This window comes from Coptis chinensis, chromosome 8 (genome assembly GCF_015680905.1).
Source record: "Coptis chinensis isolate HL-2020 chromosome 8, ASM1568090v1, whole genome shotgun sequence".
Classification (NCBI taxonomy): Eukaryota; Viridiplantae; Streptophyta; class Magnoliopsida; order Ranunculales; family Ranunculaceae; genus Coptis; species Coptis chinensis.
This window is the reverse complement of record NC_141463.1, coordinates 73896925-73910354: the sequence shown is the minus strand read 5'-3', so window position 1 is coordinate 73910354 and position 13430 is coordinate 73896925. Positions and strand designations below refer to the sequence as shown.

The 13430-nt window shown below is 35.9% G+C and overlaps 3 protein-coding genes across 3 annotated transcripts; 1 reads left to right on the top strand and 2 right to left on the bottom strand.

Moving 5' to 3' along the window:
- Nucleotides 1-2737: 2737 nt before the first annotated feature.
- On the bottom strand, nt 2738-3731 carry LOC147482955 (uncharacterized). Its single transcript, XM_086577805.1, has 2 exons — nt 3501-3731; nt 2738-3224 (listed from the first exon to the last, which is right to left on the bottom strand). The coding sequence occupies exons 1-2, from the start codon at nt 3568-3570 to the stop codon at nt 2887-2889; spliced, it is 408 nt and encodes a 135-aa protein (XP_086433931.1). The 5' UTR covers nt 3571-3731; the 3' UTR covers nt 2738-2886.
- A 1692-nt stretch (nt 3732-5423) lies between these two features.
- On the bottom strand, nt 5424-6338 carry LOC147482954 (uncharacterized). Its single transcript, XM_086575476.1, has 2 exons — nt 6215-6338; nt 5424-5912 (listed from the first exon to the last, which is right to left on the bottom strand). Exons 1-2 carry the CDS (start codon nt 6306-6308, stop codon nt 5599-5601), a joined length of 408 nt encoding a protein of 135 aa, XP_086431602.1. The 5' UTR covers nt 6309-6338; the 3' UTR covers nt 5424-5598.
- Nucleotides 6339-9587: 3249 nt separating this feature from the next.
- On the top strand, nt 9588-11065 carry LOC147482953 (uncharacterized). Its single transcript, XM_086579463.1, has 2 exons — nt 9588-9771; nt 9999-11065. The coding sequence occupies exons 1-2, from the start codon at nt 9588-9590 to the stop codon at nt 11063-11065; spliced, it is 1251 nt and encodes a 416-aa protein (XP_086435589.1).
- Nucleotides 11066-13430: the final 2365 nt, after the last annotated feature.

Genomic DNA, 13430 nt, shown 5'->3' with positions numbered 1-13430 from the left:
CACTGTGAGATGTAGCATAGCAAAGTTACTCTTCAAGTTGAAAATCAAGATGCCACAGGAGTAACATTCATAGTACATCAATCAAAGACATCACCAAGAAAACAATGAACAATGCGGTTGAGGCTGAAAATCGATGGAAGGATTTTGCAGTAAATGAAGATGACGTTGAGAGATTTTCTTTGATGATACAAAATGCAGAACTGGGGGCGTCCGCAAGAAATCGACGTCAAGAAGTCGTATAATCTGGCATAAAATATTAGAGAACCCCAGCTTGCCTACACTGACCAGAAAAACAAAGACACGATCAAGAAGTTGTTCCTGAAGAAAACTAGAGACATATTGAGAAGTTGGTATTACAATAAAGTTTAAGTTTTACCAATATTTTATGTACAACTCAAAACTTGGGGGCGACAAAGTTAAACATGATGGGTTGAATACATACGACAACTGATATAGAATGCATACTAAAGACTAGCCCAGAATGTGATATCATCAAAGAAACTACTCCCAACTTCGACAGTATAATCGGTATTATAGACCCAAGTTTTGCAATTCAAGGAACCAACGGACTCTAAAGCTAAACAACAACTGGAGGCGACCACGAAATGAGACACAACGCCAAGAAGTTCCTCTGGTAATCATCGAAAATCACGAAGCTGCATGGGCGGCATACACTGAGCAACATATTAAATACATCATTAACGAAATAATGTGCAATACTTGTATAGCCAAAACTCGTTGGAAAGATCTAGTTGTAGACGAAGATGCCGATAGGCAATTTTCTTTGATGATACAGAATGCAGAGTATTAAGAACAATTCAATTATCCAGATCTACCAAACAACCATGTCAGGAAGTTTAAAGTAAGCTACTTCTTTGGCACAGAGATGAAAATGAGAAACTCTAAGTTGGCTTGCACCAAAAAGTAGTGGAGTTTGGGTTTTCAACACCTCTCTCCATGCACCAAAAAGTTATGGAGTTTGCATTTTCAACACCTCTCTCCACGCACCAAAAAATCATGGAGTTTGCGTTTTCAACACGTCTGTCCATGCACTAAAAAGTTATGGAGTTTGCATTTATAACATCTTACTCCGCGCATCATCGAGTCATGGAGTTTGCGTTTGCAACACCTCTCTCCATACACCAAAAAGTCGTGGGGTTTGCGTTTTCAACACTTCTCTCCATGCACTAAAAAGTCGTGGAGTTTGCGTTTTCAACACCTCTCTCCATACACTAAAAAGTTCACGGAGTTTGCGTTTACAACACTTTACTCCACACATCACCGAGTCATTGAGTTTGCGTTTGCAACACCTCTCTCCATGCACCAAAAAGTCGTAGAGTTGTTGTTTGCAACACCTTACTCCATGCATCAAAATTCGTGGAGCTTGCGTTTGTGACACCTTGCTCCACGTATCAAAAGTCCAAGAGTTTATGTTTGTGACACCTTACTTAGGCATAAAAAATTATGGAGTTGGTATTTGCAACACCGTACTCCATGCATCAAAATTCGTAGAGTTTGCGTTTGCGACACCTTACAATGCAACACCAGCAAATTAAGGGCGACGATGACATAATAAAAGTTAAAGTTGTTTAAACACTCAAGCATTTTGAAGGCTGGCATTCAGAGATAATATTTTAGGGTCTCGCCTCTTATCAATGACGAAGATAAATAAATAATGTTACAAGACACATTCAATATTTCCTTCTACCATAAAATATGGCTGCTTCTCCTGTGAAATGCCAATTATTGGGGGCAACTAAGTCAAAAGGCGTAGAGGTTGCATTTAATATCAACCTCCACTCATCAAAACCCGTAGAGGTCGCATTTAATATCAACTTCCACGCATCCAAAGTCGTAGAATTTGCGTTTACAATACCAACCTCCATGCATCAAAAGCCGGGGAGTTTTGTGTTTACAATACCAAATACCACGCAACAAAAATAGTGATGCTTACATTTGCCACTTGCAATACCAAAAATTACAAATCATCAAACTTGAGGTGTTATTGCCAAAAATATATATAGTATGTCTTAGTCTACAAGCTGGTTGAAAACTATGACACAAAAATTCGCTTAGTTGCCACGACGTGCGCGACAAACGGAAACCAGTGCATCAGTTTCCTTCATTTTAGCCTTCATTCCAAACATATTTTTTTAATTATTCTTCGCCGCAAGGAATAAATTTCATCCGGCAAAGAAGGAGCGGTGTATGTATCACTATATGTGTACCCCTACATACGACCACTATTGGGCACCCCAATAGCACCGCTTACTAGCATGGCCTACTTGCGTGTCTATTAAGGTGCCCACATGCATTGCCCACTAGTGCGGCCTCCTTTTAGTACCCATTATGCTACTCTACTTGTATTGCTCAATAAAAAAATATTCTCACTATTATGGAAACTATATTTTTTAGGCAATAAAAAATCTCACTTATTGCTCACCTATAAATATCTCATTTTATTTCAACAAAGAACTACGCACATGAAGACTTGATTCCAAAAAATACTCTAGATACGTAGGCAGTCATTGATATGGTTCAGTCTCTCTTCCACCACAATCGACACCCCTTACGATTTCATTAGTGTGTTTAGGTGAATCACTTCCCAAACACTGATAGTGTTGATTATTTCTGTTGTAGTGCGCTCAATCACTGATAGTGTTGGTTGTTTCTGTTGTAGTGCGCTCAATTGCATATCATTTCACTTGGGAAAAAGTAATGCAATATTAAAACACACTGTCAAATTGATGATCGTTAATTTAACTCGTGGTATATCATTAAGATACTAGGCAAGCACGATTAGGATCAGTCTCAACTCTTTAAGCTATTGTCTATAACATTTGATTTCAATCTTCTAAATCTACAGCAACTAAAAGTTAACTAGTCTTATGCCAAGAATGTAAGAGCAGTCACTGTGGCTATTACAGCTGTAATTGCTGCAGTCCACGGATTGCAGAGGCAGCAACAGGCATTCCGGGCATGTTGAGTTTGACCACCTCTAGTCAGTGGAAAAGTTTGAGAACCAACGGCACCAGAAGAACTTTTGTTTGGACTAGAACTACCACCAGCACCGATAGTACCACCTTGACCAGAACTAGAACTACCACCTCCACGACCACCACCTCCGCCACCCGAAAAACCACCACCACCACGACCACCCGAAGATCCAGGTTTGACAGTCACCACAACTTTTTCGTTGTCCAAGGAAGATTCATGATCATAAGCTGTAGACGCATCAAAACATTACTAAACAAAAGGTAGTATGTAACCACATAATTTCAAACCACCAGTTCAGTATCAGCCTATCAGTGTTCACATACTTCGTGTTGGACGACTAATGAGTTTAAAACTTTAACACTATAAGGCCTTCGAGTGTATAGGCCAAATTCAAGCCACATTCATCTAATTTTTTTATGCAGAAACATAGAAACCTTCAAAATTTCAAAGTTAAAACACAAAACAAAATGCTCAAAGAGTAAGAAGAATGATCATGGTAATACCTGAGGTACATAGGTTCAGATAGAAGCAAAGGAGGAGGAGGAGAAGAAGCGCAGCTCTTATCTTCTTCATGTCTGTCGATCTCAAAGACACGAATAACTGTGAAAATTGCTGTATGGGTCAAGCTGCAAAAGTACTTTAACAAATGAACTAAGGGGTGTGTTATCCAACACAAATGAATTATGGCTTAATGGATGGATAAACATTCCGTAAATGTGAACTGAGTTGATGGTAGGCTGGAAATGGTAGTTTGGGTCGCATTCTTATTCAAAACTCTTTATCATATCCGGATTTTAGACATCCGTATTTAGATATCCCTATCCATTAAAAAACACTAAAAAATATATTATTTTAATAATTTTTATATAAAATATAAATTATTAATTAATTTTTAAACTTTAAAATATAAATTTTGTTAAATGATTCGGTTTCAGATATTCGGGTCGGATTCTAGATGAAACGGATATGGTCATTAGGGTTGAAACCCATATCATTCCCCGCCCTAATTGATGGATTATTGTCTAACCACCAAAAAGAATGTCTTCAATTTTACTTTGAAGATTAAGATATCGCATTAATTGATGCGGTTGTTGAATTCTGAAAACATCTCCATTGTCGGTTTAACTTTTTTCTTGTGTTAGGCAATTTTGTAATGTTGAAAGTTAAATCAGTACTATTGTCAGTAGGAAGTTTTTGTGCACACTTTTATCATTGTCTCTTTTTTTTTCGCTACTAAACACTTTTATCATTGTCAGGAAAGTCACAACTCCTAAATGTATTGTTGATCATATCATACGATACATGACTGCGTGTTGCAACTTGCAACATCATGAAAATTATCAAGCTTAATGGTTAATTATGGTATAGAAAAAAAGTATAATCGTTATCAAGATTTATAAAATAATCGTCAAGATTGATCTCAAAGCAATGAAATGAACTACAAAATATTTGAAGGATCATCACCCAGAGCTCTGCAAATAAAAGGATATTTGTTGTGCAAATGAAAACCATCTTCCTTAATTGCAAGTCAAACTCCAACATTGATCCTATGTGGTTATATTGACAAGATTTGTTTAATGTTGAGTATTTTTGTTTGAAAAGTTAATCAACTTATGCATTTTTCCTGTTTAAGCATCCAGGCCTCGAGGGTACTTTTTAAGGTGTTTTTACAATCAGAGATTTGGAGTGTTTTTAAGTAACTTCAGGCCATTCTAAGATTTTTTCATATTTCTTTTCCCATTTTGAAATTTTGAATTGGCAGCTTCTAGTGCTATGTCGATATAATGTGTCTTATATAACCAATGAACTTATGTACAATTCCATTACAATGTACCACTCTTCTATGTTGTTTTCTCAGTTGAGGTTATGGTTTAAACATAGAAAACAGGCTGTTAAGACAAGGTCCGAGCCTGGGCGTCTATAGTGGACCAAGGTTCCTAACAATTCGACATTTTTTAGAGCGAATGACTTGGAGGGTGCCATACTGCCATGTTCCATAAGAACACAGTGTAAGCATGTAATGCACCATAAAATGCATTGCCTCTGCCTTGCTTTGATGATACGAAGTTTGCTCCCCCAACCATTTCAAGACATAAGTAGCTCTTTCATCTCACAGTAAAGCGTCCGTAGGCCATGTTATCCCTGAATGGAATCCTCTCGTCTGAAAACGTTGATAAACCAAATATGTATATATCAGAGGAGCTCAATAATTTTTTGACGCTTTTTCAACTGACCATTACTCGCAACAACTTCCTTCAGCATGAGGGAACCCATTCAAACTTGGCAGAAATTATGTACTCGAGACTTGAGGTCTCTTAATTTCATACACAGAATACAATTCGTTTCATGAGGGAACCCATTCAAACATCGCAGAAATTATCCACAGGAAACAAAATGTGCCACAAAAAATAATATCATTCCAGTAATTGGACCATTTTCAAGCGAAGAGTTTATTAATCCGATGATACTTTAGATAACTTTCATTAACAAGAAAGTTCTCAGAAATCTAATATGAAACATATATAATGACTATCAGACATCCAACACCATGTGTTACTAGACTAAGGGCTAAGCTAGCTAGGAAATCAGAAGCATTTACATTCAGAAGCCTAAAACTAAGAAGGTAACAACCATCATAACAGCTGCAAATGATGTTTTCAATGGATTGTGAGTGACACGAGAAGCATTGCCCTTAGAGTGACGGCCTGCAGCCCCCTTTCCAGGCACAGTATGACCAGCAGAGCTACCACTTCCAGCACCTGGAGACTCATCTGATCCACGACTACCGCGACCACCTTTACCTGATCCACGACCACCACGGGAAAAACCACCTCTGCCACCTCCACGACCACCACCACCCCCAATGCCACCTCTTTTGATAGTTTCGACAAAAGTATTGTGATCATAACCTGGAGCTGGAATGTGGAAAAAACGTGTAAATTGCAGTAGTAAGGAGTTCCACCTCACTTTCATTCACTATACCAAAGTATGGATGAATATTGGCACAAAATGCCTTTTCACCAAACCAAAAGAATTCCACACTTCATGGTGTGGCCGGGATTCTAAAGGGACCTACATTAGTACATTTGGTGGCCAAACTTAATTAATTTATTATAGCATTTCACATTATATTCCATACCATGGTAATAACTAAGGACAACCTCAAAATCAGTCAACCAAATGCATACAACTACTATAAGAAGGGTAAGATGGATACCTGAAACCGTGACATCAGAAGTGCTGGACGATGCAGAAATGTGCAAGTATGAGCAGAGGAGGAGGAGAAATACTGTTGCTCTGATCATTTTCATTTTTTGCCTCAGAAGACTAGCTAGATGTTGCACTATGCAAATGTTAGGTTCTATGTTACATATTAGAGAGGTAACATACTTATAGTCATCTCACTTCTACGTACTGAACACTCTAAATGCCAAAAACAGAAAACCATGTCATTTGAAACAAATGAATTAAACGAAACTTTACCTCTAAGTTAGCTAGATTTTTACAGAACTGTGACAATAGTTTTTTTAAAAAAAAGTAATTATAGTTAATGGCTTATTGACTTATTTGCTACTCACGTACAAGTGTACAACAACTTATATACCGAAAGTATCTGTCCTTTTACTTTTCTTTTCTGTTTTTAATTTTTACTTTTAGTATTTCCTTCGGGTTCTTTTACGTTGAGAGGGTTTTCATTTCTAGTGGGTACTTTATATTTCACACTTGCGTCATTTCCAAGAAACTCACAGCTCTTTAATGAATTTACTCAGCTCATTCGATCTATACCTACAAGTCTACAACATGAAAATCTTCATATAACCAAATAAAGTACTGCTCAACTATTTTGAGGATGATCACATGGTGATACAGACAGTTGTTGCTCCTTTATCGATCTTGAGATCGATAGAATCCTGGGCGTTGTTGGTGATATCCATGATGTTGCATTGAGACCTTCCTTTCCTCAAACTTGTAAGATGCATGGAAACATCATTTTTGTCAGTCCATTATTTGACTATAAGAGAAATAAGTCATTGCTGTGAGAGTGATTAATGTTGATGAGTTAATTATGAGTATCTTTCGTGTAAGGCTCATGTACCTGTGAATTTTTTTTTTTTTTTTTTTTTTTAATCCTGAACTTTTATTATTAAGTAACAGTAAACATTACATTATCAAGTGTGATGGAGAAAATCACAACTTGGCTGTTACAGATGAAACAACGACAACAATGAACCTGTGAAATTCAAGGCAACCTGCTGAAAAAATGGTCAAGTTTATCTACAATATGGACTTGTGATATTGATCTAATCAAATTTTGATAGTTCAAAATTAAATTTTACATGTATGATCGATATATCTCAAAGACTAGATGTTCCAGAATTACATAAGAGACTTAATTGATATATATTATTGATGGTTTTTCAGGCATTTTGAAACGTCCTAACACAAAAATTCCGCAATAATCTAAAATTGTAACAAGGAATAGAATTTCCCATACGGGCACGGCGGCGCACACAGCCACACAGTTAATATTTCCCATCACTTATATTGCTAAAAATGTAGAGCCCATAATTGGCTTTCTGAGTTTTTGCTATTATTCAGTATCTAATTTTTGGCACCTGTACCGGCACTATATATCACTTGTACTGATCGTAGTAGTCTTGTAGAAAAGGCAATATTAAACGCAATATATTTAACTGCAAAAACCTATTCCTTAACAAGAAATTGGGCCGAAGGCCCAATTTTAGAGAAAATGAAGTCTAGAGGACATATTTTTTTGTGAGTAATTCACAAGAACAAATTCTAGAAATTAGTAACTCACGAACCCACGATTTCATATTTAGTAACCCTCAAGGACAAAATAAGTTGGCTCGGCCCATTTAATTTTTTTAAATGCCAGTTATACCCTTCTGTGAAATTGACAATTTTTTATAATACCAATTTAACCCCTTCGTATTTTATTTAAAACAGAGAAATTTTCAAAATAATAAACTACTTTACACTGCGCGCTTCATTTTTAGTGGAGAGCGAAGATCGCGACACCAGGTTTCAATCTAAAAAGGTTTGTTCTATACGATTTCAATATGAGGTCCAATAATCTATTAATTTAAACTTGAAATCGTATACTTAAAATTGAAATCGTATATTGAAGGTATACTTAAACTTGAAATCGTATTTTGAAATCATAAAATGTTATGATTTGTATACCCATTGAGATTGTTTATGATTGATGGGTTTTATGCTATCGGCTTTGTTTTGATTAAGGTTGTTTTATGATTTAGATATTTCTTGTTTTTTAGATCTGAATGGGTATGAATACTCATTGAACAAATAATATGAACACTTATTGTTAATAGTCTAGTTGAGTATGAACAATGTATGTTCATACCTCTCTGAAGCATTGCGAATGATGTAGTAGTACGTGTACTATGAACATTTAATGTTCATGGTGAAAATTTATTGTTCATAGTCTAGTGGAGTATGAACAATGTATGTTCATACCTCTCTGAAGCATTGTGAATGATCATAGTAGTACGTGTACTATGAACATTTACTGTTCATGGTGAACACTTATTGTTCATAGTCTAGTGGAGTATGAACAATGTATGTTCATACCTCTCTAAAGAATTGTGAATGATCATAGTATTTGTTTTTATTGTGTACATCTCCTGAATTACATTTTTATTGTGTTTTTGTGGGTTGAATTTTGCAGTTATACATGGAATTTAGTGTGATTAGAGTTTTTTGCTATAATAGGGAGTACTTTGTCCTTTCGTTTTGGGTTGGATTCTTCGATTGATGTTGTCACGCGCAAGGTGTGTGACAAGTGGCCTGATTTGGGATTAAGGAGTTTTTTTATGTGTTTCTCCCGTGATGCAAAAGAGAATATGATTGAAACGGATGGGGATTTGCGATCCTTGGCTTGCTATTGTTATGGCATGAAGATTGCAACTATGGAGATTAAAGTAAATGTGTGTATGAGTTCAATGAGTAGCTGTAGTGGTGCAAGTACGTCAAGTTCATCAGGTTCATCGAGTTACTTAATTGGTGGTGAGGTTGTTGGCCATAAAACTTACAAGTCTGATTTTTGGTGGCGTAACTTTGATGGTGGTGTTAGGCAGAGATTTGCTTTAGGTGCTCCTGAGTTTAGATGTAAATTGATAGAGTACTCTATTGTGAGTGGTTACAAGTATGAGTTGATCAAGAATGATGATTTTAGAGTGACTGCAGTTTGTCAGAAGAAAAATGAGCTAAATTGTCAATGGTGTATTCACTCTTGGGAGAGTTATGGTTATTTTGAGATTAAGAAGATTAATCTCACACACACTTGTGATTTTGCAGTTAAAGACTACGACCATCCACCTCTCACTTCTTATCTTGTGAAAACTCATATTCTTGATTTTGCGAGAGATAAACCAGATTTGACGTTTGGAGATATTACTGCTTTATATACTCGTGAGTACGGGCTTAGTATTTCAAGGCACATAGCTTATGCGGGTAAGAAGTTGGCATTGAAGGAGCTGTATGGTGATGTTGCACTGTCTTACAATGACTTGTTGTAATATACGGAGGAGTTGAAAAGAAGATATCCTATGAATATTGTTGAACTTGAAGTTAACAAGGAGAGTGAGAAGTTTGAGAGGGTGTTTGTTGCTTTTGAATCAAGTATCCATGGTTTTAAGTTTTGCCGCCCGATGGTGTATTTGGATGGAACATTCTTGAAATCTGATTACAAAGGGTGCTTGTTGGCTGCTACTGCAAAAAATAGAGATCAAGGTATTCTCCTAATTTTACTAGCATTTTCATTAGTTTTAATTTTGTATTTGGTCATGAACAATCATTGTTCACAACTGTTTTGGAGTATGAACAATACGTGTTCATATGAACAATCATTGTGCATACACATTTTTGTGTATGACAATCAATGTTCATACACTCTGTATGAACACATAACACTGATGCTTCAAGTTATCTCATATTTTGTTTTTTTTTGTTTTTTTAAGGATTGTTCCCTCTTGCTGTTAGTGTTGTTGACATTGAAAACGATTCCAATTGGTATTGGTTTCTTGATATGTTTAAGAAGGCTTTTGGGTATGAGCGGAGGTATACGTTTTTGAGTGATAGGCATCATGGTTTGCTTGTCAACATTCCTATTGTATTTCCTGATTCCTATCACTCTTTTTGCTTGTGGCATATGGAGAACAACCTTAGAACATGTTTGTCGAAGTCATGTGGTATGACAAAAGTGTTGGTTGCATTATTTAAGAAATATGTTTATGCTGCCACACATGAAAATTTTGAAGAGCACATGGCTGAATTCAAGGAAATTGGCAGAGATGCACTTTCTAACTTTCTTAATAGGGCGCCTTATGAGTACTGGGCTAATGCGTATTTCTGTGGGGCCCAGTATAGTGAGATGTGCTCTTCCTTGGCGGAGTGCTTCAACAGCTGGATAGATAAAGAGCGGCATATTCCCATCACAGCCATGTTAGATGGAATTCGGATGAAGATGATGAAGATGGCGTCTGCCTGGAGGATGGAATGCAAGAATTGGAAAAGTTTTCTTTGTCCTAAAATTGAAGCAAAGTTGCTTGAGACGACTGAGAGGGCTCATTCTGTGACTGTGACAAAGTCAGATGATCATGTATTTGAAGTTGATACGGAGAAACATAAGCATCGGGTTGATTTGCTTAGGAGAGATTGTACTTGCAACAAATGGGGCATAGACGGTTTTCCTTGCCATCATGCTATTGCAAGTATTCATTGCAAACAGGAGTCGTCGGTGTATTCATACATTGAAGATGCATTTCGCTCCACTTATTTCAGTAGCACCTACTCTCATGGCATAACTGCAATTAGTCGTAATGAGATCTGTTCGGATGGTTCTAATGAAGTGCGAATTCTCCCACCAGATGTGAAGAAGCCTCCGGATAGACCACGAGTTAAGAGGATTGAGAGCGCGGGTGCTATGTGTTATACTGCCCACAAGTGCAGAAAATGCGATAGCACCGACCGACACGATCGAAAGAATTGCCAAGGGAAAATTGTTGATGTGTTAACTACTGAGTAGCCTAGTGGCGATATGGTATCAAGGTCTTGCCAATTATTCTAGGTGGGAAGAATTAATCAGGCTGTGGTAATGTTTTGTATGAACAATATATTGATTGACTGATTGATATTAATACAGTTTTCATATGATTTTTATATTAGGATGTTTAATGTTCTAGGTGGAATATATTGATTGACTGATTGATATTAATACAGTTTTCATATGATTTATATTATTCATTTCATTAATGTTATTGAGGTATGATTTTTATATTTGTTCATACCTACTGGAGTATGAACAAATATTGTTCATATCTAGTGTACTAAGAACGTTCAATGTTCATGGTGAACAATCAATGTTCATACCTAGTATGTGTACTATGAACATTCAATGTTCATGGTGAACAATCAATGTTCATATATGATGTACTATGAACAATCACTGTTCATACTTAACAATCACTGTTCATACACTAACATTCAATGTTCATACACTAACAGGTATGAGCATTGAATGTTCATACACTAACAGGTTTGAACAATGAATGTTCATACATTGAGGTATGAACAATCATTGTTCATACTTACTAGAGTATGAACAAATATTGTTCATACATGATAATTAATAAAAAAGAATAACAATAAAAGAACACATGATAAACATTAATAATAGTTTATACATTTTGTCATTGTGTACCAAAATCATGACCACTCAGAGAACACATTTGACTATGAATCACCACTGATGCACATTCATACACGAGAAAAAATATTGTTTTGTCCTTGTGTACCAAAAAGACAACTCAAAAAGAACACATTTCACTTTGAATCACCACGTCAAAAATATATTGTTCATAGAGTAAACTCTCCTTTTTTTAACGCCTCCTGGAACTCTTGATCTTCCTTTGTCCAGCTTCTTGGTTTATCAGAAAGCAATCCACATGCAAGTTAAAGCATATTGTGTGCCGGTTTCAGTAGTTACATCACAAAAATCCCAACGACCTTGTTCATAAAGAATTTGCATCATTTTACAAACATGAACGCCGCAATCAATGCTGCAATTTAGAGAATACAGATCTCAGGTCAATTATTGTTTTCTGTATGTCTAGAAGTCTCCAAGAATGTCAATGAATAATTACGTGCTTACCTATTTTGTTGTTGTGGACATTTTTTAGGCATTATTCTTCCTTTATTACTGAGGTTGTGGATTTTCTTCTTCTCCATTTTGATACGACTGTTGATGGGATCAACCAGTCTTTTCCTCTACAAAATAAAAAGAATTTATTTCATTATGTTTTAAGAAAAAAAAATTCATGTCAGTTAAGTGTTTTATGTTGAACTCACCAGATCTTTCGCAACTTGGAGCGATTTTTTTTCGGTGATTAGAGAGTTGAAATGAAACCATTGCTTTTGTTGTCCCTCTATCAACTCTATTACAAGAAGTGTCCAATGTGTATCTGAATGAACAGGAATAGCTATGAATTTTGTAGAAACGTTGATGCTCTGCACTATTTTTTCCAAGCCTCTTTCTTCATCTAACATTTTCTGTGTCAATGATTGCGTGAAATAGTAAGAATGTGACAACATCTACAATATAGAAATGAAATAGAATTTTGTAATAAATATTTTACCTTTATGTTTGAAGTGATTAGACAAGTTTCGTTTTTTCCATGGTTCTTTTCTTAAAGGTGTTTAGACCACCAGTCGATAACCTGTTGAATTTAGAATTTTTAAATTGGCATTACATATTTCATGAACAATGATTGTTCATAGTACAGTATGGACTATGAACAATGAGTGTTCATAGCTCATGACTATGAACAATGATTGTTCATAGTCCAATTTTAGTATGAACAAAGAATGTTCATAGCTCATGACTATGAACAATTATTATTCATAGTACAATATGAACTATGAACAATGAGTGTTCATAGTCCAATTTTAGTATGAACAAAGAATGTTCATAGCTCATGACAATGAACAATGATTGTTCATAGCTCATGATTATAAACAATCATTCATAGTACAATTTTAGTATAAACAAATTTTACCTGAAAATCAATTTCTCTATCAAACAGAAGGTCTTCAACTAGAACACCCTATACTTGTAAATTTCCATCTGACCATGCAATTGTGCTTCAAAAACCATAAGGAATTACCATAAGAAATTACCATTAGTAAAAAATGTTATAGTAAACTTGTAAAACTTACAGTCTTGTTAGACTTACCCTTTGTCTGCTATCGTGAAGAAAGTGTCGACAACTTGTCTGTGGCTTTCTTCTAATCCCTCATAGTAGGGACTCGTCTTGGGGTCTTCGAGTGGTCCACTCTCAATATCATTGCCAAGAATTTGCTTGTCAGTATCAACTTTCTTGCCAATAGGCTTA